The 19,369-nt window shown below is 43.7% G+C and overlaps 1 protein-coding gene across 1 annotated transcript in view; it reads right to left on the minus strand.

The window, feature by feature from the left end:
• The window catches only part of LOC8023908 (dystrophin), a 502,903-nt gene that overhangs the window by 396,405 nt on the left and 87,129 nt on the right, over positions 1 to 19,369 (minus strand). Inside the window, 8 exon segments of the mRNA XM_040499676.2 lie at positions 1,200 to 1,352; positions 1,487 to 1,590; positions 7,022 to 7,235; positions 13,089 to 13,268; positions 13,958 to 14,101; positions 14,718 to 14,831; positions 16,427 to 16,642; positions 17,270 to 17,442. Coding sequence (XP_040355610.2) covers positions 1,200 to 1,352; positions 1,487 to 1,590; positions 7,022 to 7,235; positions 13,089 to 13,268; positions 13,958 to 14,101; positions 14,718 to 14,831; positions 16,427 to 16,642; positions 17,270 to 17,442 — 1,298 coding nt within the window.

Genomic DNA, 19,369 nt, shown 5'->3' on the forward strand with positions numbered 1-19,369 from the left:
GATAAAAATTTTACATCCTCCCTAAATACCGCTTTCCTACCCCCAATTAGATGGTCCCACCCTTAAAAAAAGCTAACATGAAAAGAATGATCGCTTAATCATGAAGGATCAGCCTAGTCGAGCTTGCCAGAGGTCGAAAGATACTAACCTTAAAAAATAACAAGATAGAAAAAGAAAAAAAAAGGATACAGATTTTGTTTACTTTTAAGCTGACAGTGCGGCGACTGTTGAACTGCCTCCTTTTCGTCATTTGACCCTAGGCATGTGCGAATAGTGGATTCTGAGTTCGGAGCAAATTCAAAGCAAATACCTAGTTGTTTGGACCGAATATTTTCAAATCAAATATTGAATAGTTTCTCCAAGCCCTTCACTACCATGCACCATGCTTAAACAATAATTCAGCTGAACTCGTGAAAGTTGTTCCCTATCTTCCACTTGTCCACTTCTAAGCTGAATTAATTTTAATATAACTATACTTCTGAACTATGACATGCAGCAACAGATTTGTCACAGCTATCCTAATCGATGGGATTTCTAAATCTGCTTGCTAAATGCAAATACTCTTTCTTTAATTTGAAATCTGACCAAAAAAAAAAGGAGCATGGATGATGAGCGCGGGTTGTCAAGACATCGCTGCCCTCATGTTCTTCTACATAATCGCGTCGGGTTAACCCCGGTGAGTGCGTTTCCCACCGTGCACCTGTGCACTGCGGGGAAGCAATACCCACAAAACCTGCAAGCTTCGTGGGTATAGCTTCCCCGCAGTGCACAGATTCTCAGTGGGAAGCACACTCAACGGGCCTAACCCGCTGCAATCAGCACTTCGAAAAGCAGGAATATGGCAGTTCATCTCGAAGCGAATATCGAATAACATATTTGAAACTGATATTCGAATATGCGAATATTTGCACAACACTACCCGGCTCCGCTTTCTCCGCATGGTAATGGGGGGGAGCTTGATTATGCGGTGAAATATGGACAATTGACTGGCCCAATGAGCAAGCAGCTTCCACCACACTGTCAGCTTAGGGGTGAACAGAGTAGTATAAAAACTGCTTCGGTCCACTGAATAGTCACACGGGGAAGCCACTGTCTACCCCACGAAAGCCACACATGGGAGAGAAGTTTTTGTTTCATGGTCCTTCTAAGACTGATATGCTTTCCCGTTGGTGTGTTATCGTGTCCGTTGGTGCTCGTACCTTCTGGACGAGTTCTCGCCACCTCTTCACGACGGACTCTGCCTCGTGTTCTACGAGTCCGACCAAGATATTCTTCTCCGCGAGGTCTTTGCAGAGCTGCTGGATTTTGGAAATCCTGTCGTCGGGGTGATTTCGCAGAAAGTTCTCTAGATCCTAAAACACGTAAAAATCAGACGGTTGATAAGTGGAACGACGATTAGAGGAAGCGACGCATGCTTTTTTTTCAAAGAAGATGCGCAAGCCAGCGATAAGTGTCGTCAAAGGACGCAAAGGAAAAGCAAACTCACGTCTAGGTTCTCGGAAATTTCCTCTGCGTCGGCAGCAGACTCTGGAGAACGCTTGAGCTTCTTTTCCAGTCTGTCCAACCAGTCATTCTCCATCATGAGAATATCTGAGGGAAAGGAAAGGTTGTGATCTGTCATTAGGTATGAGGCATTATCTTTTAAGGTAAGAGTATGTGTTGAAGAAGCAAATTGCACATATTTTAGAAAAATCAAAACTCTACATCAAAATAAAATATTGTATCAGATGACAAGCTATAAAACTTAAAAGTTTGCATATAATAATGTGTATTATGCACTGCACAGGCCTACTTTTTGAGGCCCGGCCCGGCCCGGGCCAACTGACTCCTAGTCTTACCCGACCCGAACCCGGACCGATGGGATGCCTACCTAATAGGCCCATACCGGACCCGGACCGATGGGATGCCTACCTGATCAGACCCAGCCCACGCCCAGCCTGGTAAAAGGCCAAAGTGTGCCTCATCTCTTAAATTTAAAGCTGCCATTTGGAGGTGTTGGTGCACTTGATTCGTTTAGCCTAATTGGCATGAAAGATGCTGTCAAGACATTATGTGTTGGCATAAAAATGTGAATGTCAACATGGAGATCTTAATGGCACTCCTTCAAAAGATGAAGAAAAGTTTCGAGACATTATAGGACATATAGAAGTCACAGATTCTGTGCAATCCAGTATTAAGTAAAGTCACAATGAATTAAAAATTTTCAGTATTTGCGTGTTTCCTGGCCCGAGCCAAGCCAGGGCCCAAAAACAATCCGGCCAGGCCCGGGCCAGGAAACAACCTGTGCTAGCCGGCCCGGGCTCAACCCGCAGGCCGGGCTGAGGTTGGGCTTTCGGGTCGGCCCGGCCTTGTGCAGAGCTCTACTGTGTTTGTACGATTCTAACGTGCACTTTTTTCGCCAAAATCGGTGCCCAAAAATACAAGTGTGTTACAATTGGGCCCAAAAACCGAAACAAAAAAAAAATGCAACACTCGGTAAAAGGTGGCTAGCCCCATCGCCATCGTGACAGTTTGTTTACATTCCCACGCCTCTGGCCCCCTCACCGGAGGGAACAGATGGTGGGTGAAGTTTCTTTTTTTTTTTTTACCCGATCCTCCAAAGGTCATCCTGGTGATATCCCACACTGCTTGGTGATAGTTATGAAATTGCAAAGGGTTAACAAAATGGAGAAAAAGAGAATCATACTTTTGGTTCCTAATTTCTAGGCTATGTGGCGCAAGCTACCACCCGATATAAAGGGTACAGACATTAGCATCCATCCATCTATCCATCTTTTGCCATTTTAGTATCTGTATCACGCACATTCTCTCGCGTCTAAGGACCTGTGTCTGCCATTTTATGATAGAAAAACAGAAGAAATTCCACTAGGAGGCTTTATTTAAACAAAAGGCCATCACGCTGGCGGACAAAGATAACAATGAAGCAGTACTGCGTGGCCTCGCAATCCCAGCAACATGACGATCTCGCAAAGTTGTGTGGAAGACCCTCCCAGAGGTGACGGTTACGCACATAGAAGGGCAAAAAGTGCGGAACCTAAGACGCTTTAAACGAAAGCAAGGATTAGTTCTGTGGACAGCAAGGGACCATCGTCGGACTCCGACAACGGCGACTAGTGCGCAGAATTCATTTCTCTATTGGCGTGTGCTTCATAAAATCTGCTCAATGAAATATCTGTTCAACCTCCATTGTTTTACCTACGCAGCAGATTCAGCAGCAATTTACTTTTTGAATATCTGGGAGCTAAATCTGCCTGAGGTGTTAGAATTGAAGGTGTGTTAGAACCGTGCAGACGTGGTACATATACTTGCAATTAAAAATGAAGTATTCCAAATTCAGAAGAAAAAATAACCATGAGACATGCAAAATCCATTTTTGCACCTAGGTTATGCTCCAAGTCTTTCAAAGTGCAAGAAAAGTCGTAGTCGTCAATTTTCTAAATTAACTAAAATTCGTTAAGGGGTCACACCACATTCAACTGTTGACTTCTAAACCAGTCAACCAATATTGATGAAATTTAAAGGGTCTATTCATCTCGTTGCCCAAATGCACTTTATGACGTTTCATTTCCATAGGACAATTTTCCAATAAGCTACAGGTGGAGGTACACACCTATTGATGTAAGTCGCCTCACTTGGCAAGAAAATTATCATTATAAATGTGCTGCAGAATATTGAGCATTTCTAAGCTTCAGCCATAGCTAGAACATATTGGGGGCACGGCTTTCTATCTTTAACCCTGAAATCTGCGCTTTTTCTATGCAAAATGACAATTTGAAAAGCATTCCACATAATGGGGCATTTTCTCCTCATCAAAACCCAACTTTTTGGCAATAAAAACTTTATTCAAATAGAAAAACAAAATATCTAGTCACATTCCTCAGTAAATTTCACTTCAGAAACATCCACAGCAAAGAATGAATTCTGCAATTCATTGAAATGATAGGTTTCCTGAAATGAAAGTTGCTGCAAAAAAGTGAAACAAAGATAAAGCTATTTGAAGTTTCCACACCACTACATTTGATTTTACAGGTGGTAGTGGCAACTAAAAGGCACCAAGAGCATAAGTTGTGCCTTCTCCTTACACCTAATCTCCTGGATGGCCTCGCTGAGTGAGTCCAAGCTTAAAACGCTTTCTTCAACTGTCATTTTGTTGTCGACATGTGGACATTGATTATGAAACGAGTGAGGAATTGGATATGCTTGCAATGCACGAATGAGCATCAGCAATTAGGGGCAGGGAAAGCATTGTCGAAATACAAAGCAAACAAACCCGCATGACTTTCTATAAACGAATGTCGGTTTTAGTTAGTTTTCTGTTCAATCACGGCGGGCCTTTCGATTCTTGGCCACGTGCATAGCCTCTTCCACGGGAAAGCAGGACTTTTATGGTGTTCTTGTCCGAATAGTGTTTATTCTCGTACAAATATGTTTAATGTACTGAAATTGTGAACAAATTCTCTTTCGAACAAGAGTATGATCATCATTCTAGGGCATACCGGTGCGGAGCTACAGCTGTTAGAAAATAGGAAACATAAAAGTTTCACATTTCCAAAACATGATTTTGCATCGTCGGCTTATCGAAAAGGTTTTATTGCTTCATAAATATTTCAGATATTGCAATAAATATTTGCAGGAGTGTGTACTATTATTATTAGTTGTCGAACCCCAATAAATAAATATAAAGTCTTTTTTGTTCTAAAAAATTTCAAATTTAAGGTGGAGACCCCCCTTAATAAACTTTTTAATTACTGCAACTATAGCGTATGTTAGGTAACTTCAAGGTGGCCATATTACAAGTTTGTTCCACCTAAAGTTTACCACTCAATCTGGCTACTTACACATACAAAATTGCAAAGATTGCCACAAAATCGCTACCCGTAGTGACGCTGGTCAATCCCTCTCTCCTGTCCTTAGGATGACATATTATTTTGATAAAAACTGAAAAGTTAATCATTAAAATTGCCACCGTGGTGGAATATACTCATTTGGGACAACATAAGTGGCCACATTTGGTGTTAGTCATTAACACGTCTGAACTGAATGCGAAAATGTGCCGAGGTCCTGTTTGCGTTAACAGTGTCTAACAGTATACCTCAATGATGAAAAATAAAAATGATTTGATTTAAATGCTAGGCATGTGCAAGTAGTGGATTTTGTGTTCGAAGCGAATTCGAAATGAATAGCGGTTTCGGCCAACTGTTTTTTCATTAAACAGTGAATAATTCCATAAGCCTTTCACTTTGCACAATGCTTAAATGAAAACCTAGCTGAACTTATGAAGGTTATTCCCAAGCTTCCACTTGTCCATTTTTAAGGTAATTTTAATCTAAATATATTAATGGACTGGCCTCAAAAAAGTACTATGTCTACAACGGGATGGCAAGTAAATGGAAGGTGTGACATAAAACTAGTAAACCTATAGAGATGTCATGCTATACCTAATCAAGAGGAATTATAAACTGTATTAAGGTGGCGATGCAAGCGAGTTGGTTCATGACTTAGGAAATTGGAAACAGCACTTGTCCTGTGCTCTTCTCTCATTGTCTTCGTCTTTTCGCACACTGTTTCCAATTTCCTAAGTCAGGAATTATAAACCTTGCGTTATGCAAAAATTCTTGTTTCAACCTGGAATTTTTTTAAAAACTCACAAATTATGAATGCAGTTAGGTTGTCAGGGCATCTCTGTCTAACATATATTTTTGCATAAAGTACTGTGCTGTGAGACTCGAAAACTTTAAATTTTAGTAACCTATCACATTTTTTTTTATTATTTTGTACACACTATGTGCATTTCTTTTTTTTCCCAATTAGAATATTGTTTGGCATGCATATCTAATACATTTGGTTGGATTATTTCTTTAGTAATAATGTATTTATTTTTGTAGATATTATTTCCATAATACTGTTCACATGTCAAACGCAAATTAAGCTTCAGCATCTGCATCTTCTCTGCAGAGCATATCTTGTTTGTTGATAAGAGAAAGCACCCAGTCAGTCAGTCAGAGTCTTGCCCCTGTCACTGGTGTGACCCTTTCGTTTAACCAGGTCTTTTACCTATTCACTGTTCAGGAGTGCCGAAGCAGGACAAAACACTGTCCCATAAGCACGCTTGGCAGGACAGCGGGACCACAGCCGGAAAAACGGGACCTGCCCCGCTTAAATCGGGACATCTGGTCAATTTACTCTTGCATAATGGCCCCAGTTAAATTTTAAAAATTTTACTGCAGCGCAGGTATCAACATTTACAAAGTTTCCATTTCTTTTAAATACATACACCAGGAGCACGCATGCACCATCTTACTTGGAAAGTGTGCTTTTCTCCTATGCACATGACTGCAATATTCATACTTTTCAAAATGTTAATTGTGGTGGGCTAGCCTAATAGAGCACGCTTCTTACCGAGTACTGGTGCACTGCGGAGAAGCAACACCCGCAGAGCTCGCTTCCGTAGAGGTTGCTTCTCTTCAGCGCACTTGTGCTCAGTAATGCTATGTTCACACTAAGGATGCAATGTGCCAATCATTCATAACAAATACAAATGTAAGGGCAAGAAGCGGAACAATTACGTTCAGATTACAATCAATCGTGGTCTGAACAAACTCATTCCGCTTGTTGCGCTTAGGTTTGCGTGCGGCTCGTTGCGTCCGTAGTGGGAACTATAGCATAAGAACTGCATTAAACAAAGCTAACCCGCCATGATCAACACTTAAAAAAGTATGCATCCTATAGTTCTTCTTGTACCAAATATCGAACAGCATATTAGTCTACCTAAACTACTATTCGAAAATACTAATTTTTGCACAACCAGTCAATACAGTGGCCCCACAACAGTGACACACTAGTCACTGCTGTGGGGTGTATTGCTTTGCAAAATTTATATGTTTGGGGTTGCTTCAAGAAACTCTCACTGCCATACCAGCACACATGGTGTGCTGTGTATGAAGCAAAAATTGTGTGTGTGAAGTAAAAAAGCGGAGAAACTCTTAGAAAACCTTCCTACGACAAAAAGAAAAGTTCTTACTTCGAAACTCGGCATAGTTGGTGCCGGCTTGTTTGAGAGACTGGTGGCGTGCTGTGACGTAGTCCGAGACCTTTTCCCACAGCTTTGTCAAAGACGCCGCGTCTCGGCGTGCGTCTTCCGAGCTTCTGGGCTTGCCACTTTGCACCAGCTTGGAGCAGGACTCCCTGAGTCTGTTGTATTCTGGAAGCTTGGAATCTAGTTTGTCCTTGCAAACCTGCAGAGAAACAGTATGATTAATGCGTGTCCCCAGCCTTAAAATACATAGCTGATGCCAATCCCTCATTCTCATTGGGGTCTAGACCACGGGTTCTCGAACTGAGCTCCTTGGGACCCATGAGTTGCGCAGAGCACATCCTCACGGATTCCCCAAGCATTCAAATTTTATAGCCCGACCTGCCCCTAATAAGCATTTTTCCACTTTAAGCACTATATTAGCAGATCTGGGCCACTGATTAACGCATAACTACAGCATGTCAGCTAACGCTTTTAAGGCACTTTAGACGACCCGCAAAAATCGGATTCTCAACGTATTGCGCTTCGATATACTACAGAGGTGCGAGTAGGTGGTGGAAGTGTACAGGGAAAAAATCAAGGAGTGAACTAACCTCGTTCAAAAGAAAAAACACAAAAAACTGTTCTGGGCAATTTATGCCTATGTGTAGCGAGAAGTGCTGCCAACAAAATGGCGTACGCTGCGCCGAGGGAGCCCCGGCCGGTTCGGGTTATGATAGCAGATGATCCCTCAAAAGAACCCGAGTCGGCCGCCACTCCCTCGATGCAGCCCAAAACAGGTTTCTGAATTTTTCCTTTCAAGCAAAATAAATTCATTCCTTGATTTTTTATTTTTTTTTCACTGTAAACACTTATTACTTGCATGCACCTCTGTAGTAAATTGAAGCACGATACATTGACAAACCCATTTTTGCGGGCCATTTAAAGTGTCTTAAAAGCGGTAGTTTACGTGTTGTATGAGCCAAACACATTTTAGCATGGGCTTTATTGTTTACAATGTCTGTAGGCTTCTGCACTGCATCATTCCATGAATGCCAAGACCAGGAGGGGCTTCTTGGATGTCAGTCAAGGCAAAGAAGAGTTCCTCAAGATTTAAAAGTTTAAGAACCCCTGGTCTTGACTGTAGAGCTATGGTCCTTAATTGTCCCTGGTCTGAAAACTCAGCCCTTTTCCACCTTAGGAAATTTTTCCACTGCAGGTATTATTCTTAGTTCAACGTGAGTGTGTTGGTGCAGTTAAATAAAAACAAAAAAATAAACATATTCTGATTGAATCAAAATAAAATAAACATTTTGTGAAACCAAGCAGTCTTAAAGGCAGAGCTTGTCAATATGTTGTTAGGTAGAATTTACTAAGTACAGTTTGAGCAGACGTTGCACGTACGTCTGAAAAGAAATAATTTCAATAATATTAAAGTTCCAGGTTGCTGCAATAGAGAACAGAGCCAGTCCTCCACTCTCACTAATTCGTACCCTTGGTATCACCTTGCTTCGATTGTTAAGCCTCGTCGTCCTCATACCCCAGCATCTGGCGACGGAACTGTAGGTGCAAACTATCAATGCTGCATTCAAAAATGCTGAAAAAGCTACGAAGCATTCTTGAAGGCTCGGCGACATTTTGAGGTGAGTATGGATGTCTTTATCGCACTCCTAGCAAGTTCCTCGCTGGATTCAATTAATTCCCCCTACTGTCAAACCCGCACCTCTGATGCTTCAATTTGTCCCTACAAAAAGCTCTCCTGTAGAATTACGAAAAGTTTCCCAACTACCAGAGACATATAGGAACAGCGAAAAACCTGCTGCAACAGTATGATACAAAGCTTGAAAAGGAACCTCTGGGAGGCCTCAGAGTGGTAGTCTACTTTTAAAACAAAATGTGTTATATGGCTGGCACCTAACCATATCCGGACACCAACCAGGGACGGAAGTCGGCAGGCCGACTGCCAGCCAAATGCTGACGCAGCACTGTCTCCTCACTGATTGGACCCCAGTGCCAGTTAAACCTCTTCCTCGAACACTCCATGTTACTCCCGGCAAGGGGAAAACATCACGTGTTAAGACATACAACGGCGCTCTGCTCCATTAAACAAGCGTGCTCTGGGCTTCTCTAGAAAGCTCAAGAGGAAGCAACAAAAAAGCAAAGAAAAAAAAAACTGCCATGCTCAGTTTGTGCATTGCTCCATTCACTACTGTAGAATGCTTAGATCTAAGAGAAATAATTGGGGGAGTTGGCCTCTGTCATTTCTAGATCCAAGAACAGAAAACCATTGACTAGATCCAAGAACAAAAAAACATTTCTGCTTTTATGCGCTAATTTTTATTTTAAAAAAAATGGCAAACATTGAAGTTTTTGGAGCCTCTCAACTCATGCATTGGCGACAAAGTGCTTCCGAGTCACGTGCTCGGTGACACAGACACCGAGTGTGGTGTAACCACCACACTCGGCTGCAGATTGGCAAATCATTTGTTTTTTCCTTTGCGATTACGCAGCGGAATCGTATTTCGGGGGAAGGATACATGTTTTTGTTTACTTGTGGTAAGATAAGCAATATAAAAAATACAAACAGTAAATTCTTTCAACCTTAAAGGGCAACTCCGCTTCATTTTTGATATTTAGAAAACTATGTAGCCTTCCTCAGTATCATATAGGAAGACCCCACGTCAAATATTACGATCTAATTCCGTTTATATATTTAATAAACTGGCCAGCAAACCTTCAAGCGAGCCAAGTCACCGAAATCTGCCAACTCTAGCGTGCGGCGCGAGGCGCAATCATCAGCGCAGTCAATGCCACGGAGTTGGAGCGGCCAACGTTGAACCACTACGTCAGAGGCATGTGTACGTCATTCTCACGTTTTGCTTGTTTTTACTTCTCAGAGCGAAATTGAACGATGACGTCATGAGTTTCTCCTTCCAGGGTTGGCTGACCGGGCGTCCACGTGATCACCGTAACGCGGATGCGCTAGTTTGCGCTGCCCTGCGCGCTTATCGGTCTGTTTCTCTGCTCCCCTTCTCTTTCGTCTTCTCCCCTTCCCCCTCTCCCCAGGGCCATCACCGTCCACGACACGCAAAGCAACCTGCCCGCGTCCAATAAAAAAAAAAAATCTGTTTGCGTTGCGTGTTTTGTTTCTCGCTCCCTCCCGAACGTCACAAGACCACGTGGTTCAACAAGCGTGGTCATGACTCTGACGACCCGAGACCGATGTTGCCTGACGCAACCGAAGTTTCGGTTTCGGTATCTGCTGATGTTTAAATTAGGATTACACAAATAATATTTCACATTTCGCGAATCCGAAGACGTAGAGTTGTTTAGTAGTGCTTTGTGAATGTGAATCACATGGAAGCCTAAATTTTTCGGAATAGAGCGGAGTTGCCCTTTAACCCCTTCGCTTCCGCTATGATGCGGCCCCTTTCCGCGTGGTATACCGCGCCCCGTTTTCACTGTGCCCGTGCCTTCTGCGGCGCCGAGGAAAAAGTTTAATAAATTCCGCAAAAAACGTCACAGGAATATAACTTTTTTTTTATTTCAATCCTGAATTACAGGCAAACGGAATGCACTTAAAAAGACTTTCGAGTGTGAAATAGCTTAAAGCACACGGGCATGTGAAGAGCGACTTCACATTTTTCGCACTCCCAGCGGCTCTCACTTCTTTTGCCCTGGACCTTGCAGACGTGGCACCGCCTAGATGGGTTTGGTTTCGTAGCGTTGGCTGGGATCTGGCGAGGGAAATGCGCCCATTCGCATCCCTCTAGGCGCATCGGCGAGGCACTCACTGATGACTTTCCCCGTCGCTTGTAACCGGGCAACACCGTCTCCTCCACGATCTGCTCGGCGAGGTCGACTTTCCAGTCCGTGTAGCTAGACTTCTTGCCTGTGGTCTTTCCGCAAAGTATACAGCTGTTGTAGACAGCTACATCCATGACGTAGAAGATCTTTTTGTACCCCTTGGCATATCTCCGCATAATGGGAAACGAAGCCATGTGCTGATCCTCACGGTCGACGCCTCCCATACCTCTGTTGTAATCAAGCACAACCTGGGGTTTGAGGATTGGCTGGTTGTCTTTTCTCTGTTTTCCTGTGTCTGTCAGGTTTGTTGCGTCATGGGAGGTTGAAAGCAAGGCTACGGGCTTCTTGTCCTGCCATGTCACAGCCATCAGTGCACGGGAAAAGAGGCTGCGACAGTCACCCTTTTGAAGCTTGATTTTTTTCAGCTCCTGCGGCATGTTCTTTCGATGCGCCCGAACTGTCCCGACAGCGTTAGACCCCGCTTCCTTGATATGAAGAAAGAGTAGCGGGGACGAGTACCAGTTGTCTGTATAGATGGTGTGACCATTTCCAAGATGGTCTCCCACAAGGTCGATTACAACAGCCTCGCTGCATAGCATTCCAGCTGTTGCCGGGGTCCTCTCACTTTTGCCCGTGTAAATAGAAAAGTTCAGGCAGTATCCGCTTGACGACTCGCACAGCTTGTAAAATTTTATATCTGGATAAAATGTAGGACAGACGACCACGAAACTTCATGAGGCTCTCGTCTACCGCCAGTCCCTCTCCTGGAGAATACGATTCGCCAAAAATCTTCAAAACATAGTCCAGGACTGGACGCAGCTTTCGAAGTTTGTCGTCATCAACTGGCAGGCTGTTGTCACACAGGTGAAAGTACCGTGAGAGCGCCCAAAACCGCTGCCTGGGCATCACGGACGCGAAAAAGGGCGTGCTAATGACGCTTCTCTGAGACCAGTAGGCTTGAATGCTGCTTTTTTTCACTTGGCTCATGAGAATACAAAGGGCAAAGTATGCCTTCATCTCACCTGGAGTTGTGGGAAACCACGAAGGGTCCGGAGAGGAGGCCTGCTTCTCAAGTGCGTAGGCATTCGTGTGACGTGCAAGCATCTGCCAAAAGTCTTCGCCTATCAAAGCATTGAACATTGAGAGGGCTGTAGGACTGTCCCCTATAGCTATCTGAATAGTTCTCTTTACACCTGGTGTTACGGCGAATGGGATCTTTGCGACTTTGTCGGCACTGTCGTCATTTTCCCATTGCCAGGCGTCGAGCCTTGGAGCTTTCGATGGTGGTGGCGTGACGGGCACCGAAGAATCAAGTGGTTTTTCTGAGTCCGAAGCCTCAGCGTCGTTGTCACTGTTTGAATCACTGCTTTCGATGTCCATGGTGAATTCCGGGTCGTCGCAGTCGTCATCCTCATCACTTTCAAACACCAGATCAAGAATTTCCTCGCTGGTGAGACGACACCTCTTCCGCGACGCCATGTTTTCATACAAAGAAAAAGAACCGCGAACTTCTTCCTTTTCACTTCGAAATGTTCATAAAATAATCACGTACGTGGTACCATCTGGTGTCAAAAGTACTAGTCAAAACACCTACAGCCTGTAAAGTGTCGCCATCTATCAATATATTTTGGAAACAAATTATTTTGCGGAGGACGGCGATTCGCCGTCTTATTGCACTTTGGCCCTTTCTCCCGCGGACGGCGGATCGCCGTCTTCGGAAGCAAATGGGTTAAAATTGCTGCACAGCCCATTTAGCTTAAAAATTTCCAGGAGGTATACCTTTAAAGTTCTTTCTACCAGTTTCAAACAGCTTTGTGATTGGTTGTGGTAAAAAAAGGAGTGCAAACTAAAGAAATATATCTCTTCAACGACAGTGAGTGAGTTCAAGTTGTCGAATCAGAAACTTCATAAAGGATTTGTTGTAGTCGCTTACCATATGAGGCTTCTTTGTTGCACTTCCCTGTCGTGAGCGGTTGAGTATGTTCAGTCTTGTCAAACTTTGCTCTGCTACAGCAGCTAAATCCTGCGTTCTACAGGTAAACTGACCTACCAAGGATAAGCTAGCCTACCAAGCCATTCACACAACTTTCCAAAGATAAAACAAAAACCCACAACACATACGACTACATTTAATAATAGGTTGTAATTTTTGTTCTCTCAGCTCGGATCAGATATGTCATTAGTCCCACACAAACTGTAGTAATCTAGAGTTAGTGCCAAGTCTCCATCGAGTTGCACGTCCTTAGGTGGAGAGAAAGCACCGACTCACCTGTAGCTTCCTGATCTTAACTTGAAGCTCCGAGGCAGTGTTGATGGACCTCTCGGGCGGCACCTCTGCCTCGAGTTCCTTCAGCCACTTGCAGAGATCAGCAATGCCCTCAGCGGCCGATTTGCTCGTCTCAACGGCTCTCTTGAGGGCTGCATTTTTGCTCTCCGTCATCTTCGTGATCTGTAAGGAGCAGAGTTTGATGGCTTACTGCAAGGGCCAACAGGTCCCACCTGTGATGTGTCGTGTTCCAAAGCAACAACCGGCTGTGGCGATTCTTCTTCTTCCTATTTTGCTACCACTGAAGCTTACAGCCCATCTGTGCTCAACCTCCCACAAGCACAACTATGTGCATTATCTGTCGCCAAGAAATAATCCTTTCCTCATTAGGTTCGTTAGAAGCCAAGATGGTTCAGTCGGGGAAAAGACGGGAAGGTGAGAGGGAAAAGGAGTGTGAGAGTCATAACTGCACTTTTAGCAAAAACCAACATGTGTTGTTGGGTTTAGATATAACACTCCAAAAAAGTTGTTAGGCATTACTTCACTCCTTATTCTCACAACTCCTTTGCATGCTTGTATGTCCCACCTCTCCACACACACACACGCACTGCACTCTTCATGCTGGTACTTCCCTCTTCCCTTTTCCAGATTTCCCTAGTCATAAACTTCCCTAGTCCCACGATCCCTAGAGTTCTTCCTATGCACACTGTTGTGACCTCATGCAGCCTAGAACCTCGCAGTGTAAACACGAAGTGATTCCTGTTAGAGCTTGACGAATATGAAGTGATTATTCTGAGCACTCAATAGTCAGAGTGAAAAAAAGATTTGTTTCATGGTTCTTTTAATAGCATTGCGTGAACTCGGAGCCTCACCTGCTTCCAGTTGTCATTGAGCTGATCAAGCTGCCTCTGCATCATGGTTGCGAATTCACCGTCTGCATTCTCAATCAGCCGTTCCGCAGCCACATTTAGACTGTCGACATTCGGCTGCAGGGTTTCAATGTCCTCTTCAAGGGCCTGAGGAACAACAAAGCACCAGCATTGAATAATGTATTGATCACTAGAAGAACAACAGTCACGTGAAATCAAACAAATCTTAAGGTGGCAGATTTGAATAGAGAACACTCATGACAGATTATTCCAAAACTTTTCTAAAACAAAAGCTCCTAATAACCTAAACCCAATGGTGCACAAAAACGGAACAACCGCACCTGTTATTGCCAACCCTCGTCTCAGAGTTAAGTAACCGCTATGTCAAGTTGTTGGGTGCTTCCTGTCCAAAAGCATGTTTACGACAGCCACACAATCTCTTTTTGAGATAAAAACATTGACAAAATATGTTGCACCTTAAAGACGACAATGAAGTTGTATAGCCAGTACGAACTTTGTGAACAAATTATCTCGCAACATAGTTTTTGATTCTGATCTTTCCCGACTTTTGCGAGCTGCCATATTAGGGCAAAAATATTAGTATTGGTTATTTTGTTTCCCCATGCAGTTTTACATTGTAAGTAAAAGAACCAATATCGCCATTTGTGGTCTATAACGGGTTATGGCAGACTCTATTTAGGCTGAAACATTTCGGTGTTAATCTGGTTGCAATATTCCTCAAAGAGAAAACAAAGGCACTAACACTCGATTGCTCCAGCTGCGCTTCCAGCTTCTCCAAGTCGCCGACTGCCACCTCCTCGTCCTGCAGGAATGTCGTGACGTCCCCAATCCAGGAGCGGACGCCTTCCAGTTCGTCCTGAGGAAAAAGTTTATAGTTTTCTGTTACAGCACAGGAGCACATGGAAGGCAGCATATGCCGTCTACGCATTGAAGCATCCTCAAATTGGCAACCAAATACAGTTGAATCTCGTTCATTCGAACTCGAGGGGGACCGAAAATTTGTTTGAATAAAGCAAAGTTTGAATTACCGGGAGTTTCCTCCCATAGAGACGCATAGAATGGGACCTGCATGTTAGTTTGAATCATCCGCAAGTTTGAATTAAGAGTTTGAATTAACGAGATTTGACTGTACCGTATTTATTTAAAAATAGGTTGACCCTTTTTATGAACAGACTTGTGTGTCTCCTCTCCCACAGAACCCACGAAGACTAATCATTAAGACTTATGAAAGGTGCCGGAGAAGGAAAAATCAGAGATAACAATCGGAATAAAAAAAAATGTGATCCGCACAGATCTCATTTCTGCGTTCCGACGTTATAGGTGCCTCATCATTCATTGGGCATCTTCCGTAGATCTCAATGATTGGCTATTCTTGAGCATTGCAGACAAATGTGCACACAGGCATTGTTCAAAAAGAGTTCAACCCTTTTCGAATAAATATGGCACATTGCAAAATCTGCCAAATAATTCCACAGGTTGTCTCAATCCTAAATTTTTTTTTTATTTATTTATTTCAGTACCCTTGGGTGCAGAAGCATAACAGAGGGGAGGGGCAAAATCAAAACAAGATACAAAATACAAACAAGATAAAGACAGTACGTGCAACAAAAACATGAGCTATCCACAAATGAACTGAGAGCATAAGGAGCAGCAAGGGTATGATGACAGAAGAAGCACACGAAAGAGTACAGTCACCGGGAGGCAACCGAGGTGATGAAATAAGATGCGGTCTAGAGACTAGTCTGAGACGTTTTCCAGGCATCTGGTTAGGCCTACTTGTAAGAAACTCAGCTAGCATGCAGCATTTAGCTGCTGTAGTGGAACAAAGTTTGACAAGACTGAACATACTCAACCACTCACGACAGGAAAGTGGAAAAGATAAGTTTTTAATAATTCGGTCAAACACCAAAACTAGTACAAGGATCCTAATAAGTCAGTACACGAGCACACCTTGCCTAAGAGGACGAGCCAATGGTGTCGCTAAGAAGAAGCTATCTCCTCTCCAGCCAAAAATCTCAAGGCAACTGTGCTCCGCAGTTTCACGCAAAATAATTGCCCAATGTTGCCTCGAGGCAGAGCAGCAGTCTGCACATTTTTTGCTATGAGGAAACGAAACAAACGTCTTTTTAAAAGCGCAGCATGTATGGGGACGGCTCTTATGGATTTCGAGTCCACGGATGTAGCCTTGACGACGTCACGTCATTGTATGCCCCCCCAAAAAAAAGAAAGAGTGCGAAGAAGCCCTAAAAAAGCTACAAATTTGAAGTACCTTTAGAAAATGCCAAAGAGACGCACAACTGTTTCACCCTCAAAAGTATGTTTCTAATGCAATTCTCGCACAATCTGACCACAATGTTTTTTGTTTTGCAAAAGATAAACAAGTATGCAGCACAGGGTTGCTGGAGCTCGAGATCCCAGCTATGTTATGTATTAAACCTATTCTCGGCCCACCTGAAAACGCTTGAGCAGAGCAGTGTTCTTGCGGAGGAACTGCAGCCTCTCCCGCAGGAGAGTGCACACCACGTCCCAGCAGCCGCCCAGGCCATGCAGCTTCTCGCGCAGCTCGCGGGCCCAGCTGGCTTCGGGCTCCTTGCGCAGCAGCTCCTTTCCCGTACTCGTCACGTACTGGAGGTTGGACTCCTCCTCGTCCACCGTCGTCTGCATCTCCTGCGGTCGTCATGTACCAGAGCCGTGTTACAAAGTTTCACGCCGTGTCGCAGAGACCGTCAATGGCAGGCTAAGCGTCGCAGGAACCGTCTCGCAAAGGAAGCGCCCTTCTGGTGAAGGGCACTTCTTTTGCCCGCAAACCTTGCGTGCGGAAAAACAAATAATAAATTCCAGATCGCAGATCCTTCTACCGGTTATGTGGTTGCTTTTCCTTTGAGGGTTAAGTGGGGCTTCACGAGAGCCATGCCGTTTGCTGCACGGCGTTCCACAGGTCCTCGCAAGTTCGTAGCATTTCGCCCTTTGCATTGGCTAACCTTTAGTTTTTTAGGAAATGAGTACAAGCTAAACATGTTGGTAAGGAAACCGTTCAAAATTTCAGATGCAAAATACTTTCTACAAATTGAAATTTTTTTTTTTTTAGTCATAGAGAGGTTTTAATAAGAAAAATTCAAGCGCTCTCATAAGAAGACACATAGCAGTTTCCTTTCACTAGAGTTGGACTTTCCAGTCCGAAATTCACAATGCGCTCCTCAACGTTTTTACATTTCTCAGCTTCCCTAATTTGTGCACCTCTCAAGACAAAAGTCAGAAGAATGCTCGGTTAAGTTACAGTCCACAATCCCTTGCCTTGTACTTCTGGAGCTGGTCCTCCATCGCATCAAGGTTGTCGACGACGGCCTTCTCGGACTCCAAGGCAAGGCGCACGCTTCTGATCCAGGCGTCTAGGGCATCCACAGCCTCCATCAACTTGGGAGGAGGCGCCCGTTCCAGGGATCTGCCCAGTCTGGTCTCCAAGTCCGCTGTGGGAGAAAGCATCGCTTAGAATTAATTGTATGAGTGTCAAGCCCTAGACGCTTGCAAAACATTGACTTGTTTCTTAGCAGCAGTGAAAGCTGGAATGACTGCATGAACAGTTCTGCAACATACCGTATTTACTTGCAGAATGAACAAAATTTTTTTACCGAAAAATCGATGCAAAGTTGGGGGGGCGTTCATTACGCGAAGTAAAAGTTTTGCGTCCCTATTTACTCGCATAATAAACGGACCTTTTATCCCGAAAAGTCTACGTAACTTTTTATCTCTTTGCGGGCGGGGCGCGACCCCGTAACCAAACTGGGCTGTGCAAAAAAAAAAGCTCCTCTTTGTTTTGTTTTTTTTCTCTTAATTCCTTGGGTTGTTGTTTTTTTTTCCGCCTTTCCCAAGCTGTTTCGTTTACTTATGCGTTGCTTAGGCGAGGGCTTTTCCGCTAATCTTTCTTATCTCCTTGCGTGGGGCGCGCGACCCGACCGGCGACCCCAGGTAACCAAACTGCGCTGTGCAAAAAAAAGAAAAAAAAGCTCCTCTTTGTTTTTTTTTTCTTTTTTTTCTCTTAGTTCTGTGGGTTGTTTTCTTTCTTTTTTCTTTTTGCCGCCTTTACAGCTGTTTCATTTCCTTAGAGGGCTTCTCCGCTTCTTTCTTACCTCCTTGCGTGCCCCCCCCCCCCTTCCCAGCAACCAAACTCTGCCGTGCAAAAGAAAAAAAAAAGCTTCTTTTTGCTTTTTTTTTTTCTTTTAGTTTTGTGGGTTTGTTTTTGTTTTTTTTTTTGTTTTTTTGCCACCTTTCACAATTTGCTTCGTTTGCTTAGAGGGTTTCTTCACTTCTCTTTCTTACCTCCTTGCACGCGGCGCTGGGGCGCGGCGCGCGACCCTAAAATCCAGAGTGTGCTGTGCAAAAAAAAAAAAAAAAGCTCCTCTTCATGTTTTTTTTTTTTTTTGCTTCCATTGGAACTTTTCGAATTTTTTTTAACGCCTTTTGCAAGGCGTTTTGTTCGCCCACATTGCCCATGCATTCGTGACCTTGCTGCACCAGGATAGAAAAGTGCGTTCATTTCGCGCGCGTGAGGAGGGGGTCAAAATTTTGACGTCCGAGTTGGGAATGCATTTAATAAGCAAGTGAAAAAAAAAAAAAAGTCAAAATTTTGAGACTTTTGAAAATTTCGGGAGGTGCGTTCATTACGCGAGTGCGTTCACTGTGCGAGTAAATACGGTATTAAATTAAAAAGCACCTCTGAGCAAACCGTCCGCATTTTTCGTGTCGGTCTGCATGCTGAAACCAATGAAGCAGGCAGAATGCATCTGCTATATACCTACTTCAATTATGTGTGACAGGGGTTAATGCACCTAATGAATGTGATACAGTATATTAGCTTCTAAACGACAAATACAGTTATTGAAGGTCTTATTATATTTACCGTAAAATACCAGGCAAGCGCCCACTCAAAATTTAGAGATAATCGCGAAAAAATGGGGGATGGCTGCTTGTCCAGTCATCAATTTTACATATCAATGTACTGTGCATATTTTCTCAGAACTTACAAATTTGGGAGTGGGCGCTTAATGTGAAATGGGTGGATGCGTGGTATTCTACGGTATATATGTTTAATATTGTTACTCCAAAAAAGAAACATTTATATTCTACTACCGTAATATCCCGAGTCATCGCCCACCCCCCAACCGCCTGAAATTCGTTAAAAAAGTGGGGTGGGCCATGTCTCGGTGGGTGAGCACAAACACTTGAAAAAAAGCGGAAAAACCGCCTATTTTTCTCTGCGTAGCTAGCGCTGATGCACAAGAGATACATCAAACTCAAAACTCGATTTAGTTTCACTGTTTTATAAAAAAAAATGCTCACGAAAGAATATTTTACTGTAGCGAAGTCCGTTGCTTGCATACGCGCTAGAAACACCGC

This window comes from Ixodes scapularis, unplaced genomic scaffold, assembly GCF_016920785.2.
Source record: "Ixodes scapularis isolate PalLabHiFi unplaced genomic scaffold, ASM1692078v2 PGA_scaffold2__306_contigs__length_199485367, whole genome shotgun sequence".
In the NCBI taxonomy this organism is placed as follows: domain Eukaryota; kingdom Metazoa; phylum Arthropoda; class Arachnida; order Ixodida; family Ixodidae; genus Ixodes; species Ixodes scapularis.